Below are 23,094 nucleotides of genomic sequence, written 5' to 3'. Positions count from 1 at the left end.
ATTAAAATATTTTATATTGTAATAATCAATATAGATAAAAATATATAAATTTATACAAAAAATTTATTAAATCAATTTTTTATTATAAATAATTAATATGAATTTTATAATAGTTTTAAAATAATTTTTTTTTTAAAAATGATAACTAATATTTTGCTAGAATAACATCAATTTTAACTTTAACTAAAAATTGTTTATAAAATTATTTTTATATTAATAATATTTATTTGTTACAATTAAATTGTTATAGTTTTTCAAAATATTTTGTAAAAAAAAATCTATATGAAACAAAAATAAATTTATTTATATAGATTAAGTTTAATATATATAAAAAAAATAATTATAAATAAGTTATACATTTTGATAAATTATTTAATTATATGTATATATTTTTCATTTACAACATTTTTTAATTAATAAAATTTTACATTTTCTTTTTAAAATTACATTTTTTTGTAATTAAATTTATTGCTAATTAATAAAAATATATATAAAATATAAGTATATATATATATTAATAGATAATTTATATTCTCCATATTATATTTGATTTCATATAAAAATTATATATTTATATACTGTATATATTGTAAAATAATTATAAAATACTAAAACTATATTGTAATATACTTTAAAATTTTTATAAAAATGTTGTCAATTTTACTGATTATTACTGTAGTTATTAATGTCAACTACTGTACTGTAGTACAGCCAAAACCAAAAGGTAAAAAAAATTACAATAAAATATATATAATTAAAAAATTTTTGTTTAATATTAACGATAATATCTCTGTCTCTCTGTCTCTCTGTCTCTCTGTCTCTCTGTCTCTCTGTCTCTCTGTCTCTCTGTCTCTCTGTCTCTCTGTCTCTCTGTCTCTCTGTCTCTCTGTCTCTCTGTCTCTCTGTCTCTCTGTCTCTCTGTCTCTCTGTCTCTCTGTCTCTCTGTCTCTCTGTCTCTCTGTCTCTCTGTCTCTCTGTCTCTCTGTCTCTCTGTCTCTCTGTCTCTCTGTCTCTCTGTCTCTCTGTCTCTCTGTCTCTCTGTCTCTCTGTCTCTCTGTCTCTCTGTCTCTCTGTCTCTCTGTCTCTCTGTCTCTCTGTCTCTCTGTCTCTCTGTCTCTCTGTCTCTCTGTCTCTCTGTCTCTCTGTCTCTCTGTCTCTCTGTCTCTCTGTCTCTCTGTCTCTCTGTCTCTCTGTCTCTCTGTCTCTCTGTCTCTCTGTCTCTCTGTCTCTCTGTCTCTCTGTCTCTCTGTCTCTCTGTCTCTCTGTCTAACTATTAGTATGTTTGGATATACAGTGGGTTAGACGGTATGAATGGGGCGCCCGTAGCCCTAAACAGCCGATTCAGGCAATGTCGCTACCCGTAGGCCATGCATTCATTTATCATACATCGGAACCGTTAAACTGCTTGAATGGGAGCTCATGTATATCAGTAGTCAAATGGGCACAGAATCTACATATGGATCGGAACGGTTGGGACGACATTGGATACAATGGACTGGTAGGTGGCGACGGACGGGTATATATTGGTCGCAGTTGGCATACAGTTAACTCTCGGGCAAGAGGTATGTTTGATCTGTCCGTAAATTTGGCATTTATTGGTAACTATGATCAGGGTAGGCCTACCCTTGAGCAGTTAGATGTGGCCAAACAATGGCTACAGTGTGCCCGGGAAATGGGTGCCCTCCGGAGGGACTATCAATTACATGGCCATAGAGATATACAGTGTAACACTACTAGTCCCGGTCAACATTTATATGATTTGATTAGACAGTGGCCTAATTTTCAGGGTGGACCATTACCGGCTTATGTATGCAATACTACTACTAGTGCTATTAATGTAGGTTAGATGTATAACCTTATGTTGTGTAACTGTATGTCAATGATTAGTGCATTAAAAAAAAAATTTTTGTGAATATATTCAATAAAAATATTTACTAAAAAAAACTATTTACTTAAATATTTATTTATTTATTTTTTAAAAAATTAGTTATTTATTAGTATAAAAAAATATATATTTAATTAATTTGTAATTTTTAATCTATAATTTTTACAGATTTAAGTTTTAATATTTAATTATATTTACTATAATAAAAGCATACAAAATATTTAATTAAATATTTTTTTAGTTATTTATCACCAAAAATATTATATTATATTTAATTAAATATATTTTTCATTTAATTAAATATATTTTGTTGCACTAGTAAATTACTAGTAGTAATGATAATGTGGATATTAAGGTAATATATATTTAAAAAATAATTAAAGTTAAAATTATTATCGATATACTATAATATCTAATTACAATCAATTAAAAAAAAATTTAAAAACCAAAATATATTTTAATACAAAATAATAATTTTTGATTAATAATAATAATAAATGATTTTTAATTGAAATAATTTAATTATTAGTATTATTTTGTATTTATTTATTGTTTTTTTAATAAATAAATAATTATTATTATTATTTAAAAAATGTTACAAAAACTTTATACTTAGTTTTTCAATATATTATTTTTGATGAATACTGCATGTAATACCCAGTCGTCTACTATATACTACCGGTGCCTACAGGGGTATTCATACTTCATATCCATAATTCAACAATTAAATGCTTAAAATTAAACCGTAAACCAAAATATATAATATGAATAATGAATCAAATAATCTAATAAAAAAAATATTTTTTTTATTTTATTTATCTAGAAAATAATATAATAATTATTTAATTAAATAAAAATAATTAATAAATTAATAACATAAAATATTATTTTTATTGTTATATTAAATACATTATATGTAATATAATATTAAAAAAATATTTTTAACAAAAATACAAATAACTAATGTAACAAGTTGAAAAAAAATTATAAATAAAATAAAACATATGTCAGCTGGTAAAATTAATTAAAATTAATTAAAATTAAAATATTTTATTTTTTTGTTGTTATTATTGTTGTTATGGTTTTTTTGATTATAACCTAAATTCAACCGAGCTGTTTTAATAATCATATTAAAAATTTTAATAAATTTTTATATATAAAAAAAATCAACTAATAATAACAATACTAAATGTACAACCTAGATTTTCTAAAACAATTATATCTAGTATTTACTATTATATGGCACCGGCAGCTCAGGCACAATCAACTGGCCTATCGTACACCACTACCACCTAAACAGGCCTACGATTACATAGTAGTAGGCGCTGGTAGTGCCGGTTCAATCCTAGCCTGTCGTCTATCCCAATGGGGCCTAAATGTTATACTACTTGAAGAGGGCGGTCCAGTAGATGCAGTGTTTGATGACATACCTGGCCTAACACTTGATCGACTAGCAACTGCACCGTCCTATCGATACTATAGTATGCAACGGCAACAATTGACTGGACATTCCTATCGAAACAATGGTCGACAAACATTATTAATGGGTCGTGTATTAGGTGGCGGATCCACTGTTAACGGCTTGCTTTATAATAGGTATATATATATATAAACAGTATATAATATTATACATTGTTTCTCATTATTTATTTCAAAAGTATTTTTTTTTAGAAAAACTATTTTTAAAAAAGTAAAAAAAAATAATTTTTATTTCAATACTGAAAACTATGGTTTATTATAAAATACAATTTTTTTAATACTTATTAAACAGATATTAAAAACTCATAAATAGATTATTAGACAAAAAAATATCAGAGTATTAAATAATTTTTTTTCACTCTTTTAAGTAATTAATTTACAATAAAAATTTTAAAAGTTTTATTTAAAATTACATTTTGTTAAGTATATGTTAAGGCATTGAACTAAAGCAATAGTATTGAACTATAGTTATGTTTACTATTGAAATAGTTTTGGGAATAAATAGATGAAACACTGTATGGGATATATATATTTAAAATAATAAATAAATACATATATTATTTATATATATATATATATACAGTATTTTTTAATTGAAAAAAAACATTTAATGATACATTAACATTAATATAAAGTTAGATTATTAATATATTATATTAATAATTATTTATATAATTTTTTTTGTATATAATCAAATGTTTGTATTATATAATATATTTTAGTATATTTTTTAAAAAAAATACAGTAATAATTATAATGTTTGTTTATTGTACTGTAAATTAACTAAAAAAATTTTCTATTTAAAAAATATTATTTAAAAATATATGTTTAAAATTATTATTATTATTTTGTTTGTTTGGTTGCTTTTTAGAGGTAATCGCAAATTTTACGACACTATAGCCTCAAAATACGGTGCCATTGGTTGGGATTACGCGAGTGTTTTGCCAGTATTCAAGCAAATGGAAAACAATACCGACCCCCGGGTTAGCGATCAGTATCACGGCCGACAGGGACCGGTAGGTGTATCCACACCGGGTGAACCGTATCCAATATATTTGATACAAGCCCAGGTGGCCGGCCGTGAATGGGGACTGGACTTAACAGATATTAATGGTGCAAATCAAACTGGGTTTACAATTGCACAGTCGACTATTGTCGGCAATGGATTACGATCGTCGACTAGCAACGCCTATTTGGAAAATAGTAGTCTATGTCCCCAGTTGACTATTGTTACCGGTGCCAGGGTATCCAAAGTGATAATCAAACATACAAATACACTAAACAATGGAGATATCCATCCACGGGCACAGGGAGTACAATATCATAAATATAATCGTACCTATAATTTATGGGCAAACAGGGAGGTAATTATATCGGCAGGTAATATATATATATATATATATATACATGTATTAATATATTTATTATTATTATTATCAAGTATTGCAAGTATGGTTATATATATATATGGTGTATTGGGTTAGTACCCAGGATATCCCACTCTATTAGTTTTTATTAAAAAAAAATATTTGTTAAACAAATACATTCAATTTTCTAATAAAAAAAATGACCAAGGGGCATAATTGTAGAGATAATATTTTTAACTTAACATTATTGTATGATTGGTCAATTTTTTTTTGATTAATTAATTGTAGAATTATAACTAGATAATATAGCATCGACATAAATTATTTGATTATTATCTAGTTAATTTTATAATTAATAAAAAATGACCATGATATACAATAATGTTGAGTTTTAATTTATTAACTACGATTATGTCCATGATCATTTTAATGTATAATTTATGAGATATTTATTAATATAAACTAATATCCCAAATGCATACACCATTTATATATACCCATAGTTGCAATACTGATTATTATTATTATAATGCTATTAATATATTATATATATATATATATATATATATATATTTCAGGTCCTATAGCCAGTCCACAGCTACTGATGCTGTCGGGCGTCGGACCGGCCGATCATCTCAATAGCATCCCAGGTATCGGTGAAGTATATGCCGATCTGCCAGGTGTTGGCTCAAATCTATGCGATCATTTAGGGGTAACCATTGATCTACCTGTACGACCTCAACAACAATCATCCACCAGCAGCACTGGTAGCTTAGTTGGCCAATCATCACCAAAACTATATAACCTAACTCAGCTGATCCAGGTTAACCTTGAGGGTCAGGGTCCAATGTCACAATTGTCAAATACAATTATGTATATGTCTAGCCAGGTTAACCCTGATAAATCATATCCCGATTTGTTTATCATGTTTACGGCCAAACAATCGGGTAGTTTACCCGAAATTAATTTATATAAACCGATTAACCAATCGACCCAACCATTACTGAACCGGCAGTTTGACCAATACATCCATGAAATCTCATCAACCGATTATCTACGATTAGCTGCCGAACTGATTAGACCCGACAGTTGCCGGGGAACGGTACGTTTGATGACCAGTAGTATCGATGATCAACCCGTTATTGACCCAAACTATTTGCCTACCGATACCACCGATAGGCAACGTTTACGTGAGGCCATACGGGAATCATTCCGTTTTGCCGAAACTACTAGTTTCCGCCAGTATGTACGTACACCTAGCGTACCGATGCCACCGTGTAGATATTGTTCCCCAGGTAGTGGTAGTCCTATCTACCAGTGCCCGAGTTATTTGGATTGTCTGATTGACAGCTGGGCCGGTACCGAAATACATATGGTCGGCACGTGTCGTATGGGTGACCCCCAGCGTAGGGATACTGTAGTCGATCCCCGATTGCGTGTCAAAGGTATCCAAGGGTTGCGTGTAGTCGACTCATCCGTCTATCCGGAGGCAATCAATGGCAATACTAATGCCGGGGCGATGTTGGCCGGCGAGATGGGCGCCCGATTCATACGTGAAGATTGGTGGGCGGGGGAGGGAGTGAGGGAGGGGTGGCCGGGAGTTTAAATATTAATAATAATACACATAAATGATTATTATATGAATTTATATATATATATATATGAAAGAGATATTTTTATAATAATTTTTTATATTATAGTTATATTTTTTTTGTGAATATTTTTTAGTAATTTTATTTTTTTATTTAATTATTGATTTTTGAAATATTATTATTATTATTATTATTATAAAAACATAATTATAAATAATGTATATATAATTAGTAGTTTTTTTTAAATTTTTTTTAATCTTTAAACTAATAAATAAAACAACATTTATTATTACAGTATATAATAATAAATAATATTGTTTGTATTTTTTTATAATTGTTTTATTTTTATGTTATAATTACTATATATTTTTTTTATTTAAAAATAATATCATAAAATAAAATATTTTATTTAATTCTATCATTATCATAATATTTATAATTAAAACTAGAAAATAAATAAATACAATACAATAGTATAAAACTTATAAAATGCACTTTAATTTAGCTAAAAATTATTAAAATGAATATTTTTTGTAAGTTATCTAGTTAAATAAATAAAATAAATTTAAAAAAAAATAATTAACCAGCTGCTTTACTAACATATGTTTTTAGTAATAGACTAGACTAATTAAAAACTAAAACAAAAAATAATAAATTTAATATCATCATTATTATTAACTTAATATTTATTAATATTTTTTTGAAACAAAACATAAATAATAAAAATAAAAAATTATTATTATTATTATTACTATTATTTTGTTGCGAAAATAAAATTAAGTTAATAATAATAATAATCAAATGTCGTTTACTGTCAATTATCTAAAACAACTATATCTAGTCTATACTATTATATGGCACCGGCAGCTACAGCACAACCAGGTGGCCAATCGTACACCACTGCCACCGAAACACCGATACGATTATATAGTAGTCGGCGGCGGAACTGCCGGTGCTATTGTCGCCTGTCGTCTATCTGAATGGGGTTCGGATGTCCTATTGCTTGAAGAGGGTGGTCCTGTCGATGCCCTATTAGATGATATACATAGTATCAGTACAGATAAAACACGACAGGCCTATCGTTTCTATAATATAAGTCGACAGCAATCAACTGGTCATTCCTATCTAAATATGGGTCAACAAGTGCTGATCGGGGCTAAGGTTTTAGGTGGCGGATCCACTATCAATGGTCTGGTTTATAATAGGTATGGTTAGTAATTAATTAATTATTTTTTTAAAAATTTAATTTATATATATATTTAGACAAATTAATTAACTATTTTTATTTATATAAGTAATCGTTAAGAAAAAATAACTAATAAATAATATATTTAATAATATATAGTATTTAAAAAATATATATTTAATAATACAATTAATAATATAATTAATAATATATATAATTATATTATTTATATTAAATTATTAATTAATATTAAATTTTATAATATTTATATAGTATTTTGAAAAAATACATTTAATAATACAAATAATAAATAGTTTTTTTATTTATATTAAATTATTAATTAATATTAATTTTTTTTTAATATTTATATAAACTGTTTATTATTATTATTATTTTTGTTTATAAATAATTGCTTTTAGAGGTAATCGTAAATACTATGATATGATTGCCTCAAAATACGGTGCCATTGGTTGGGATTACGCGAGTGTTTTGCCAGTATTTAAACTAATGGAAAACAATACCGACCCCCGGGTTATGGATGAATATCACGGCCGTCAGGGACCGGTAGGTATATCGACACCGGGTGAACCGTATCCTATATATTTGAAACAAGCCGAGGCTGCTGCCCGTGAATGGGGACTCGACTATACGGATATTAATGGTGCAAATCAAACAGGGTTTACAATTGCACAGTTGACTATTGGGGCCCGGGGTTTGAGATCATCGACTAATAATGCCTATTTGGAAAGTGGTCTATGTCCCCAGTTGACTATTGTTACCCGGGCACAGGTATCCAAAGTAATAATCAAACGTAACAACAACAATGATACTGCCCGTCCTCTCCGGGCACAGGGAGTCGAGTTTCGGAAAAATAATCGTACATATAGTGTATTAGCAAACAGGGAGGTAATACTATCGGCAGGTAATACTATCTGCTGTATCTACTAGTGCTTAAATATAACAAACTATTAGTATTATAATTATATAACTATTTTTTTTAGGTCCAATAGCCAGTCCACAGCTACTGATGCTGTCTGGTATAGGACCGGCCAATCATCTCAATGGCATCCAAGGTATCGGTGAAGTCTATGTCGACCTACCGGGTGTTGGCTCGAATCTATGCGATACCGTCGGTGTACCACTAGATCTGCTAATACGTCAGCCATATCGGGGCCGGCTGATTGGCCAGTCAGCATCGGCTAGCCTCGATAACCTGACTCAGCTGATCCAGGTTACTCTCGAAGGTAGGGGTCCAATGTCCGAAGTGGTCAATTCGGTAATGTATTGGTCAACCAGTGGTAACCGGGATAAATCATATCCAGATTTGTTGGTCAAATCTAATGCCCGACTATCGGGTGCGTTACCATTGATTAGTTCATATGCACCGACATCTAATACAACAGCTAACAGTGCACTACTGCACCGGCAGTTTGAACAGTACACTAGCGAACATCTAGCCAACGATAATCTAGTATGGTCAATTGAACTAGCTAGACCAGATAGTTGTCAAGGTCAGGTACGTTTGCGGACCAGTAGTATCGATGATCAACCCGAGATTGATCCGAACTATTTGCCTACCGGTACCAGTGATCGACGACGTCTACGTGAGGCCGTCCGGGAAACTATACGTTTTGCCGAAACTACTAGTTTTCGGCAGTACGTACGTCTACCTAGTATACCGATGCCACCGTGTAGATACTGTTCCCCAGGTAGTGCTGGTGGTGAGGGTAGTCCTGTATACAAGTGCCAGAGTTATATGGATTGTCTGATTGACAACTGGGCCGGTACTGTCATACATATGGTCGGCGGCTGTCGTATGGGTGACCCCCAGCGTAGGGATACTGTAGTCGACCCGCGATTGCGTGTCAAAGGTATCCAAGGGTTACGTGTTTGCGATTCATCCGTCTATCCCGAAGTAATCAATGCCAATACTATGGCCGCGGCGATGTTGGCCGGCGAGATGGGCGCCCGATTCATACGCGAAGATTACGGGAATTAAATAATAATTTTTAATAATAATTTTTAATAATAATATTTAAAATAATTTTTAATAATAATTTTTAATAATAATATTTATAATAATTTTTAATAATAATTTTTAGTAATAATTTTTAATAATAATTTTTAATAATAATATTTAAAATAATATTTATAATAATTTTTAATAATAATTTTTAGTAATAATTTTTAATAATAATTTTTAATAATAATATTTAAAATAATTTTTATAATAATAATGTTTTTTTTGTATATTTTTTTATAATTATTTAATTGTTATTTTTTTTGTTACTTAATTATTGGTTTATGAGATTTTAGTATTTTTTAATTTTTTATTATTATTATTAATAAATTACATTTAAAAAATACATATATAATGTTTATTAATAATAATAATATATTTTTTTTGGTTATAATTGTATTATTTTTTTATTTATTTGTTAATTATTATAATATAATTATTTACAGTTAAACATTAACTACAAAATATCAATAGTTTTCAACTATTTTTTTTCTTTTTTTAAAAATATCATAAATTAAAATAAAATATTTTTATTTTTCTAACTTTATATTATAATAAAATATAATTTAATTATATAAATTCATTATTTACTATTTTATATTTTAGCAAAAAAATAAAAAATAATAATACTGTAATTAAATTAGCATAAAATTTCAAATATTCATTATTAAAGATATAAATTATTATTAAATATAATAATAATAATTATTATTATAAAAATTATAATATATAAAAAAATTTTTATAAATGTACATGTAACATTTATTTATTATTTTAAATAATTTTATTTAAGTTAACTCTTTATTATATATTATTTATTTTATTATTATTATTATTATTATTATATATAACTTTATAAATTAGCAATTTATTCAAAAATAAAATTAAAATATAAACATTATTTGTATAAATAATTAAACTAATAAAAAAAAAATTAACCAGCTGCTTTATACAAATGCTGTATACTTAATAGACTAAACTAATTGAAAAAAAAATTATTTTAATACTTTTATTATTATTAACTTATTATTATGTTATAAGCTACAAACAAAAAATAAAATTAAAAAAAAAATATTGCTTAATTAAATTACTAATATTATATTTAAAAAATTATATATTTATTAATACAACAACTTTATATAAATTTTTTTAATAAAAATTATAAAGTAATAAATAAATAATAATTTATTTAATCATTTAATAAATATATTAATATGTTATTTTTATTTTTATTTATTTAAAAATTTTTATTAAAATATAAACACAAAGATAACAATAGATTATTATTATTTAATTATTTATTTATTAATTTAATTATTTATAATTATTATTTTATAACACATTACTACAACTACTACTACTACTATATTTTTAATTTTTATAAATTTTTTTTTTAATATTATGGTTGTATAAAACTACCTTTATAGTTAATAATATTACCATGATGACTATCATCAACCCGGGCCAATACGTTCAATAGTTTTGTAATATTTTTTTTCTACACTACCCGGTGCTACCGGTCCGCCCATATCTGTCTGCAACCAACCGGGATGTATGGCTACTACTAGTATGCCGTCCTCGCGGAGATCATTGGCCAACAATTTGTTAATCATATGTAGGGCCGACTTACTTGTACGATAGGGATAACTGGGAAATGGTGTCAGCCGGGTAGCTGAATATTGGCTAACTGAGCCCAATACCGAKGTTATATTGACAACCATTGTTTTACGATTAAGTAATCTAGCTTGCTAATTTTTGTTTTTTATAAATAAATAAATCAATCAATTTAAACAATTTAAATAATTAAWTAAATAATTAAAATTAAATATTAATAAAAATCTACAATTATGTAATATTAAGTTTTTTTTTTAATAAATATATTATAAAATTAAAAGTATATATCATATATATATATATATATATATATATATATATATGTTTAATATATTTATAAATTAAATTATTGTCTGAAATTTATCTAGCTAATTTTTTTGTTGCTTTTTAACTAGATAAATTTACATATAGTTGTAACTTATAAAATATTAATATATACATGCACAACTAATTTAATTATTGAATTATTATTATAAGTTTTATTATTATTAATATAATAATTATTATTAATATAATAATTATTATTAATATAATAATTATTATTATTAAATATACTGTATATATATATATATATATATACTGTATATATATCTTAAGCTCCGGTAGCAATTGTTTAGTCAAAAACAATGGCATCATTGTATTAACTTGAAAATTATCCAACATATCGCTTGGTTGGACATCCTCTAGTCCGGTATTATAGAGTATACCGGCATTATTGATCAGTGTATCCAAACCCAGTGGGCCCAGTATCTGGTGAACTTGTCGGGCAAACTGGGCGTACGTATCAAACTTATGGCCGTCCAATTCAAGGACGTGTAGCCTATCGGGATGGGCAGCGGACAGGTCGTACAGTTTGCCACCAGTTTTATTATTATTATTATTGTTGATGTCTTTGACGGTAACAATCAAATGCTGGGGCGGTTTGGGTGCCGCTAACAACTGTCGTGTCAGCTCTAGTCCGATGCCACGATTGGCGCCAGTGATCAATACGGTATCGAAACTCATAATTAAATTATTAAAATTAATTATTTATTTTTTTTAAATAGTTTTTTTTGTTGAAATAAATATATATTTTTTTAAATTAGAAAAACTAATTAATTAACTAACTAACTAAATAATTAACTAACTAAGCAATTAACTAACTAAATAATTAACTAACTTAATAATAAAGTAACAATAATTAACTAACTAAATAAATAATTAACTAACTAAATAAATAACTAACTAAATAATTAATTAACTAACTAAATAATTAACTAACTAACTAAATAATTAACTAACTAAATAATTAACTAACTAAATAATTAACTAACTAATTAAAGATAGTTTTTTTTAATAAAAAAAATGTTGAAATAATTTTCTGTGTATATTTTAAATATATAAAAAAAAAATTTTATGGTTTTAATTATAATAGTAATAGGATATAAAAAAATGCAATATAATTATCCATGTTAATCTTTAAAAAAAATAATTATTATTATTTATTACAAATATATGTTTTTTTATTAACAATTATTGTATTATCATTATTATCAATATTATTATAAGTATTAATTAAAATTTATTAATAAATAAAAAATTTTGTTTGTTGTTGACATTGACAATAAACTTGTGAAACAATAACCACACAAAAAATATTATTATTATTAAAAATTATAATTTAATTATTTTATTATTTAAAAAAATAGTATATTACCAATCAATAAACATACTAAACATTATTATATTTTTTAAAATATATTACTTTTATTAATTTTTAAAAAAATAATACTAATAATAGTTTAGTTTTTAATAATTTTTATAATATTATAGTATTTTATTTCTGTAAATAAAACTAAAATTTTATATATATATTTATATCATTTTTTCAAAACTTATAGATAGATTTAATTATGTAAAAAAAAACTATAACTTCATATATGTTTACTATACTAAAACATTTTTTTTATTAAATAAAATATAATTTATATATTAATTAAATATAAAATAATTAAAATTACAAAATACTACAGTGATTATTGCGACAGCGCTTATGTAGTCTATTTGATTGACAGTCCCGATCCTCGGTACACAGTTTATTGGTAGCCGATATACATTTGAATTGATAGCACCGGTAGTATTTGCCATACGTTGGTAGACAATCAATATCTGTTAGGCACTGGGCATCCAGAGGACTGGGATTATGGCTAACCAAACATACATGATTGACACACCGGTGCACTTGTTGGCCAATTAGACAATCGGTGTCCGATTGACATGTTTGACCAAATTTTAGCTGGCTAATTATTAGCATTATTATTAGTATTATAATTAAATTTGAATTTAACATGTACATTTTTTAAATAATAATAATAATAATAAAATATTTATTATTTATAAAAATATTTTATAATAATAATAATAATAATGTTAATAATATTGTTGTCTAAAAAGGATGTATATTATGGTTATATTTTTTTGTTTGTTTAATTTTAATAATTAATTATTTTCTAAAATGTGTTTTTTAGACATATTTTAAAAAAATATATACTTATTTATTATGCATTTATTTTTTTTTTGTTTTAATTTTATTTAAAAAAATAAATATATCAATAATTTAACCTTGAACATATTGTAGTTTAATAAAATATCTTTTTTTTATATATCAATAAAATGTTATATAAATTATATTGAATTGTGAATTATTTTTATGTACGTATGTATGTCTATGTATGTATGTGTGTGTATGTGTGTGTATGTGTGTGTATGTGTGTGTATGTGTGTGTATGTGTGTGTATGTGTGTGTATKTGTGTGTATGTGTGTGTATGTGTGTGTGTGTGTGTGTGTGTGTATGTGTGTGTATGTGTGTGTGTGTGTGTATGTGTGTGTATGTGTGTGTATGTGTGTGTATGTGTGTGTATGTGTGTGTATGTGTGTGTATGTGTGTGTATGTGTGTGTATGTGTGTGTATGTGTGTGTATGTGTGTGTATGTGTGTGTATGTGTGTGTATGTGTGTGTGTGTGTGTATGTGTGTGTATGTGTGTGTATGTGTGTGTATGTGTGTGTATGTGTGTGTGTATGTGTGTGTATGTGTGTGTATGTGTGTGTATGTGTGTGTATGTGTGTGTGTATGTGTGTGTATGTGTGTGTGTGTGTGTATGTGTGTGTATGTGTGTGTATGTGTGTGTGTGTGTGTGTGTGTGTGTGTGTGTGTATGTTTGTGTATGTGTGTGTATGTGTGTGTATGTGTGTGTGTGTGTGTGTGTGTGTGTGTGTRTGTGTRTGTGTGTGTGTGTGTGTGTGTGTGTMTGTGTGTGTGTCTGTGTGTGTGTGTGCTTTAGCAATAATATGTGTGTATTAAAAATGATAAATTATATGATAATAAATTCATCAAAAAAAATACTAGACGTCTATTATTGTTAAACTATGTAATATTTACATTGAATTCATAAAAATGTTTTATACTTTATATATATAGATGTATATATATATATAAATAATTAATATTATAAATAATTAATAAATTAATATTTATACTACTATTACTACTACAAACATGTTGTAAATATATTTTTTTTTAAATATATATATATTTATCTATAAATTGATGTAATATATAAATACATAGTTATTGACGCAACTATTTTTTATTTATTTATTTTTTAATTTCAATATAATTTTGTAAACAATTTATTTATTTATTTTTTTGAATCTAGCATTTAATAAAAACATTTTCTACATTTACATTATATATCTTATAATTTTATTAGTATTATTGATAACTAATAATTATTATCAGTTATAATAATTATTTAATTACAATCAAAAAAAAATATTTTATATTATTTTTTTTAACATTGTCATTGTCAATGTTTTATATGAAATATTAGTAGTTATTTGTAATTAAATATTATTATTATTATTATTGTTAATAGATATGCTATACTAATGAAAAATTTTTTTATAATCATATGATATTTGAATTTTTATTTTATTAATTTTTATGGAAATATTTAAAAGTTTAAAAAATTAATTGTATTAACAATAAAATTATTAATAATTTTATTATTTAGATATTTTTTAAAAAAATATATTATTATTTAAATAAAACCCACACAAATAATAATTTTTTTAATTAGAAAATATTTTAAATGTTTTTTTTTGTTTGAACGACAAAATTTTTTTTGTATATATATATTTTAAACTAATATATTTTTAGATACATGTCTAATATACAGTATATACATATATATATCTAATAATATAATTTATATTTATTTTTATAAAAACAACTCAAATATCTAATAATAGAAAAACATTATGTTTTTTACTGATCCTAACGTAATATAATATAATGTATTATATTATTATTATTACTGATATTATTAATATTATATCAGTAATAAAATATTATTGTTTTTTTAGTTAATAAATGTATTGAAAAAATACTAATATTTATATTATATAAGTAAATTGAATCCATTATTTTTTTTTAAAAAATAATTGTAATATTATTATTTTAATAAATAATTATATCCTGTAATATAATATATTGTGTTTAGTTATATTTAAATATGATTTTTAAAAAAAAAATTGTTTTATTCAAAAACATAAAACACTACTAATGATTATGATAATATTTTTTTATAAAAAAAATTACATGATCATTTATTTTAAAAAAAATTGTTTTATTACATTTAAGTTTTAATAATCAAAAAAAAAAATTGTTTTCTTAGTAATTTATTTTTCAACAAAAAAATTGTTTTATGATTTTGCAATATTTTTTTACAATTAAATGTTTATAATATAATTATTATATTAAATAATTTTTATGTTTGAGTTGAATAATTATCATCAGTTATAATATACAGTGATTATTTTTATTAATGTTTTTTAATTGTTTATTAAAATTACAATAAACACTGTTTACTGTTTAATAGTGTAATAGTATTTAGCAGTAAATATTTATTATAATATAAATATATTATAAATTTACAGATAAACTGTTAATCATATATTTAATTAATAATATATTTATTTATTTTATTTATTAAATTCAATTAGTATTATCGATTAGTGTGATTACATTATTATAAATAAATAATAAATTAAATAACATTTTTTTTGTTGAAGTTTGTTTGTTTAAAATATATATATATAAGGATTAACAAACTTTTAAGATAAAACTAAAAAATTATTTAATTATTTTTTTTATTTAATAACATTTTACAATAAAACTTTTTATTAAATAAAATTTTTAATAATAATAATAATATTTAAAATTAATAACAGTTTTTATTATATATAAAAATTTTTATTATAATAATTTTTTAATTAATAACATTTTTAAACAGTTTTTATTATATAAAATTTATAATAATAATATTATTTAATTAAATTATTTAAATAATGTTAAACTATTTGCAATTATCGAGTATTGCCAATAACTATGAGGCAAAAGTAATATATATTTTTTTATATAAATTAATATCAAGTTTATATTTAAATTAATCTATATTTATTTATTTTTTTTATAAAAAAATCAACTAGGTCTATCCCGTATTTATGTTGGCCATTGTCGGGGAATTTTTGTTGCGACTAAAAACTGTTAGTTATATGCGAACATCGGAAACCATATTCAATCTAATATCGGGATTATTATTGATTTTGATTAGGTATTTAAAAAAAATAATACTAAAACTAATTATAATACTAATAATAATACTAATAATAATACTAATAATAATACTAATAATAATACTAATAATAATACTAATAATAATACTAATAATAATACTAATAATAATACTAATAATAATACTAATAATAATACTAATAATAATACTAATAATAATACTAATAATAATACTAATAATAATACTAATAATAATACTAATAATAATACTAATAATAATACTAATAATAATACTAATAATAATACTAATAATAATACTAATAATAATACTAATAATAATACTAATAATAATACTAATAATAATACTAATAATAATACTAATAATAATACTAATAATAATACTAATAATAATACAAATAATAATACTAATAATAATACTAATAATAATACTACTAAATTATTTGTATTATTATTAGTATTATTATTAGTATTATAAATAGTATTATTATTATTATAATACTTAATAATAATAATAATTATAAAACTAATAATAATTATAATACTAACGATAATTATAAAACTAATAATAATTATAATACTAATAATAATTTTAAATTTTCCGCCCCAACCCATCCGCCCCTCCCTCCCCCCCCCTATAGATCATTAATGCTAAAATTATTTTCAACATGTTGCCAATGGCTGAACACAAATTACGTCCTAGTTAATTTGACAGAATCGACCGCCCAGTCTAGTTTAATTGGCTATTATTCAATGATAATCTGTACATTTATCATGGTCGATTTTCTATTCTACTGGTGCCATAGGGCTGGGCATGAAATCAACGTGTTTTGGGCAACCCATCAGTTTCATCATAGCGGCGAAGATTATAATCTATCGGTGGCCAGTCGTACGTTGGCTACCGAAGCCAACTATGTATTATTAGCGGTAATTATTTATTATTGTTATTAATTAATAATTAATTAGTAGTAAAATATAGTTAAACAAAAAAAATATATTTATAAAAAACAAATTTATTTATTTAACTTATTATTATTAATAGTTTTTTTTAAAAAACAAATTAATTATAACACATATAAAACGATATTAAACAAAAAAGACATTAATGTTTACATTAGAAAAAAATATTTATTTATTTATTTTTTTTTGACTTAAATTCTAGAAAAATTTAGTAATTTTTTTAAAAAAATTATTCAAAAATTTAGTTGATTTTGTATTATTGATGTTATATATTATTTTAATATATATATTAAATAATAAAACATTTATGTATAATCTTAAAAAAATTAAGCTAGCTAACTATTTATTTTATTGATTATATTAATCTATATTATTTTCGCACAGTTTGCAACCGTATGGCTATCGGTGCTCATACCTGGCCCGACATTGATACATGTCCTCGAATTTATTATCGTCTATCAGTTTACATTGCATACTAGCCTATGGAAATCCTATGGTTGGTTGGATTTAGTGATGATAGCACCGGGCGATCATAGCGTACATCACGGTAGCAATGAATATTGTTTAGACCGTAACTATGGTTCCGTACTATCTGTATGGGATCGTTGGTTTGGTACCTATGTTCGGGAACGACCCGATGAACCGGTTGTCTACGGATTGGTTCATAAACCTCCCGTTACCTATGATTTTACCCGTCAATCGGTCTATTATTTCGGGTTAATCTATGAAAAATTTTCAACTAACTACCCGGGTCAACCAACTAGTCTATCAAATAAATGGCATTCCCTATTCAATAAACCATCATGGTCAATGCCCTATATTGATAATAATAATATTGATCAAGTAGATATGGATGATAAAATTAAGCAACATAATTTTGAGTTCAATAAACTATACAATCTAAATTATCGAATGCATTGGTATATGTATCTGTATATTACTGTACATTTACTAATGATATCAATGGATATATTTATGGTATTGAATGGTAGAGAATCAATGGTAATTGAATTTTAATTATTTTTTATTAAAATAAAATTAATTAAAAATTATTTATTTTTACTAAAAAAAACTTTACTACTAGAATATCAAATTGATCATGGTAAAATATCTATGGACTTATCTATTTCTAACATCAATCGGTGCTATATTGGATAACAAGTAATATTTATTTATTTTTAAAAAAAAATCAATTATTTAAATATTTTTTAAAAGTATTTTAAAGTAAAGTATTTTTAAAGTATTTTAAAGTATTTAAATATTTTATTTAATTAAAAAATTATTAATTGTTTATTTATTATACACACAGAACCTATGCACCAATAATTGAACTAGCTAGATTGCTTATTTATTATTATTATCCAATGAACAATTATTATCAACTATCAATTGAACAAGCAATTTATTTTACATCAATTTTGATGTGGATGATCTACATTTTAAATAAATTATTTAAATTTATTTAAATACAAAATAAACTATAAATTATTAATTTGTAAAATCTATATTATAAAATATTAATTATTAAAAAAAATCAAAAAATTTTAATATGAATTTAATTAATATTTATTTTAATATGTTTTTTTTGTTAAAAAATTTTAAATAAATGTTATTTTAGCTTATATTTAATTAAAAATTATTAAAACATATATATTTATTAATATATTAGATGCTTCAATAAATTGAATTATAACTTATTAATTATATAATAATTATTAATATACACTGTATATTATTAAATAGTAATTATTCAAAAAAAATTAGTAATTTTAATTTTTAAAAAAATTTTATATATCTATTTTTGTGGTTTTTAAAAATGCAATTTATTTAATTAAAAAAAAAAATAATAATAATAGATATATACTGTATATATTAGATGCATCAATAAATTAATAAATTATTAAAAAAAATTAAATGTTTTTTTAAAATACTTCAAAAAACTTYAAAATAAAATTCAAAATWAAAATATTATAAGTATATTATAATAATACTAATTATAATAATACTAAATTCACCATGGTTCTTGAGTGCACAATAGTAAATCATCCAGGAGCAATTGCATATTTTTTATACGTAATTCACTGGTTGGCAATTGTTGAATAGCCTGGTTAATTTTGGGAAACTCTTTTTCCAAAAATGTATAGATCTATAATTAAAAAAAATAAATAAAATAAATAAATATATTTTGATATATTTATAATTAATAATATTTAAGAAAATTATTAATTATTTTTTTAAATATATATTTTGTTATATTTTTCTATATTAAACARTAAAAATAGTTTCTAATTAATWATTTTTTAATAAAAAATAAAATAAATATATTTTGATATATTTATAATTAATAATATTTAAGAAAATTATTAATTATTTTTTTTAAAAAATATATTTAGTTATATTTTTCTACATTTAACAGTAAAAATWGTTTCTAATTTAAAAAAAAAAAATTTAATAATAAATATTTAAATAATTAGACTATATTTTCATTTGTAATAAACTTGTTGTTTAAAAAATTAATTCTAAAAAAATTAAGTTCAAAACTATTAAAAAGTTTAAAAATATTTTTTTTTTAAAAAAAAATATTATGAAATTTTTATCTTAAAAATAAAAACTAAATAAAATACTAACCATTTTGTGGAATGGGCTCAAAAATACGAAGCCATTTGGACCCCGGGACTTGACATCGGCAATATAGGACAGTCCCTGAAACAGTGATTCCTCCCGAGCCTTGAGATCTGTCCACAGTTGCTGTTCGTATGCGGCACCGGTAGCTGTCGTATTGAACACCGATCGTTGCTGTCGTTCCTTGAATATCCGGTCACTCATATGTCGGAAACCGTACGAATCGCGTGCAAACATAGCAAACAATGTCTTATTCTGTTCCGATTGACACGCGTCGAGTGCGCACAGAGTTTCCGGTCCCAATGTTTTCAGTATAAACTCACGCGCGTCCGTATACAGCATATTGGGTACCGATAGCCCAGTGGCCGCCAGTATAGACTGAGCCGAGTCTACCATTTGGGCCACATATAGCATATTCTGTCGCATCTGATCCTTGATTACAGGTATAGTAAACTGTTTATAGTAGTCAGTGTTATGTCGGGGATCGGCACTGGGCTTAGTATCCGTTAACAGTGTCGACAAAACTATATATATTATATGTTATTAATATATAATTAAAAAAAAATTATAAGTATTTTAATTAAATAAATTATTATTCAATAAAAAAATATAAATCGCTTACCAATGTTAACTGATAATATTGTTGTTGTTAATAGTGTCAAGTAGATTTTCATTATCATTGTTATTATTATTATATTAGTTTTTTAGATTAATATATTTAAAAAAAAATAATATAATATTTATTTATTTTTTAAAGATAAAATCATTAAAAGTATAATATTTTAACTGAAATGAGCCTGGCTATTTATATGATTATTTAGCCAGATATTTTTTTAATACTATTTTACAAACAAACACTCACACACATACACACACGCATACACACACACACACACACACACACACATACATACATACATACATATACACACAAATACACACACATACACATACATACTCATTACTATTATACTACTTTTAATAAGATAATAATTAATTACTATTTCCTGTTTTTTAATAACACACAAATATATACCTACGCACATAAAATTATAATTAATAGTAATTAATATAATTTATAGTTAGTTATTATAGCTATTATTAATAGTTAACATACACATACACATACACATACACATACACATACACATACACATACACATACACATACACATACACATACACATACACATACACATACACATACACATACACATACACATACACATACACATACACATACACATACACATACACATACACATACACATACACATACACATACACATACACATACACATACACATACACATACACATACACATACACATACACATACACATACACATACACATACACATACACATACACATACACATACACATACACATACACATACACATACACATACACATACACATACACATACACATACACATACACATACACATACATATATAATTATAATTATAATTAATAGTTATCTCAAATAATTAATTTAAACAGTTTACAGTATTAATAAAGTTAATTTTTTTAATATTTCATAATTATAATCAATACAATTTTTTGTTTGTTTGGAAAAGTATTAATATATTAATATTTTAATTAATTAATTAATTATTATAACTTTTAGCCATTGTTTTTCTGCTACAAGCTCATTTACCACTACCATCACTACCTATACTACTACTAGGCATTGGACCACCTTTTTCGGCCATTAGTCTACCATTTCTATTGGGTAGATCATCAAGATTCATTGGTCTAAAACGATTTAGAGCTAGATGATGTTGTAGATAACCTGGAGTATAGCATCTGGTATAGATAGGATTGCATATCATATTACCRCAACATACATAATCAAAACTACATTGTTCAAGTTGATTTATACATTTATTGCCTGTGTAGTTAATTTTCATAAATTTTAAATTAAATTAAAACAACTATCATCATCTTACCTTTAGTATCTACAACTCCTTGTCCATCACCATCACCAGTTTCATCGGAACCGTTACCTCCATCACCAGTTTCATTAGAACCGTTACCTCCATCACCAGTTTCATCGGAACCGTTACCTCCATCACCAGTTTCATCGGAACCGTTACCTCTATCACTAGTTTCATCGGAACCGTTACCTCCATCACCAGTTTCATTAGAACCGTTACCTCCATCACCAGTTTCATCGGAACCGTTACCTCCATCACCAGTTTCATCGGAACCGTTACCTCCATCACCAGTTTCATCGGAACCGTTACCTCCATCACTAGTTTCATCGGAACCGTTACCTCCATCTACTTGTCCATCATCATCATCAGCATTAACTTTATAATCAAAATTTACAACAATTTAACAAGCTAATTTCAATTTCAATATATTAATAATGATAAAATAATTAATGAAACTTACCATATTGACATAGTATAACATTTAACATGAAACAAAATAATAATAAAAATACTACTAGCTTCATTATGGTAGTTTTAGTAAAAACAAAAAAATATAAATATTTCGATAAATTTTTAATTTAAAATTATGATACTACTATAAAATAGTAATGAGTAATAATTATTTTCTACTAATTTAAATTATTAAAACTTATTCATTGCTATTTATATAATTATTTAGCCAGATATATTTTTAAAAAATACTTATACAGTATATTTCACACACACACGTTTATAATTAATAGTTATTTTAACATTTTTTAAAAAAATCTATAAAATAATGTGTTTTCTTAT

The 23,094-nt window shown here is 24.4% G+C and overlaps 5 protein-coding genes across 7 annotated transcripts in view; 2 read left to right on the top strand and 3 right to left on the bottom strand.

Moving 5' to 3' along the window:
• Positions 1-23,094, bottom strand: part of LOC128953296 (uncharacterized) — a 388,095-nt gene that overhangs the window by 351,363 nt on the left and 13,638 nt on the right. The gene's annotated exons all lie outside the window — the stretch shown is intronic.
• On the top strand, positions 671-9,508 carry LOC128953380 (uncharacterized). The gene is made up of 8 exons (XM_054298864.1): positions 671-724; positions 1,278-1,837; positions 3,138-3,481; positions 4,236-4,744; positions 5,310-6,310; positions 7,191-7,528; positions 7,929-8,431; positions 8,511-9,508. The coding sequence occupies exons 2-8, from the start codon at positions 1,349-1,351 to the stop codon at positions 9,506-9,508; spliced, it is 4,182 nt and encodes a 1,393-aa protein (XP_054154839.1). The 5' UTR covers positions 671-724; positions 1,278-1,348.
• On the bottom strand, positions 10,984-12,148 carry LOC128953379 (C-factor-like). The gene is made up of 2 exons (XM_054298863.1): positions 11,724-12,148; positions 10,984-11,269 (listed from the first exon to the last, which is right to left on the bottom strand). Exons 1-2 carry the CDS (start codon positions 12,146-12,148, stop codon positions 10,984-10,986), a joined length of 711 nt encoding a protein of 236 aa, XP_054154838.1.
• On the top strand, positions 16,534-19,893 carry LOC128953378 (alkylglycerol monooxygenase-like). The gene is made up of 7 exons (XM_054298861.1): positions 16,534-16,584; positions 16,675-16,799; positions 17,419-17,704; positions 18,122-18,739; positions 18,822-18,898; positions 19,047-19,134; positions 19,882-19,893. Exons 1-7 carry the CDS (start codon positions 16,534-16,536, stop codon positions 19,891-19,893), a joined length of 1,257 nt encoding a protein of 418 aa, XP_054154836.1.
• LOC128953303 (uncharacterized) lies at positions 21,910-22,928 on the bottom strand. Its single transcript, XM_054298790.1, has 3 exons — positions 22,763-22,928; positions 22,315-22,677; positions 21,910-22,256 (listed from the first exon to the last, which is right to left on the bottom strand). The coding sequence occupies exons 1-3, from the start codon at positions 22,824-22,826 to the stop codon at positions 22,015-22,017; spliced, it is 669 nt and encodes a 222-aa protein (XP_054154765.1). The 5' UTR covers positions 22,827-22,928; the 3' UTR covers positions 21,910-22,014.

This window comes from Oppia nitens, unplaced genomic scaffold (assembly GCF_028296485.1).
Source record: "Oppia nitens isolate AA-2021 unplaced genomic scaffold, nextdenovo-longstitch-racon4-pilon3 scaffold21_pilon_pilon_pilon, whole genome shotgun sequence".
Lineage (NCBI taxonomy): Eukaryota > Metazoa > Arthropoda > Arachnida > Sarcoptiformes > Oppiidae > Oppia > Oppia nitens.
Note: the sequence above shows the minus strand (reverse complement) of the source record. Positions and strands in the feature narration are given on the sequence as shown.

Coding starts and splice junctions, on each gene's coding strand:
- LOC128953378 (XM_054298861.1), top strand. CDS start 16,534: ATGTTAAACTATTTGCAATTATCGAGTATTGCCAATAACTATGAGGCA. Junction 18,740..18,821: donor TGAATGGTAGAGAATCAATG/GTAATTGAATTT, acceptor CTTTACTACTAG/AATATCAAATTGATCATGGT. Junction 18,899..19,046: donor GGTGCTATATTGGATAACAA/GTAATATTTATT, acceptor TTATACACACAG/AACCTATGCACCAATAATTG.
- LOC128953380 (XM_054298864.1), top strand. CDS start 1,349: ATGTCGCTACCCGTAGGCCATGCATTCATTTATCATACATCGGAACCG. Junction 1,838..3,137: donor CTACTACTAGTGCTATTAAT/GTAGGTTAGATG, acceptor TGGCACCGGCAG/CTCAGGCACAATCAACTGGC. Junction 6,311..7,190: donor ATTGGTGGGCGGGGGAGGGA/GTGAGGGAGGGG, acceptor TGGCACCGGCAG/CTACAGCACAACCAGGTGGC.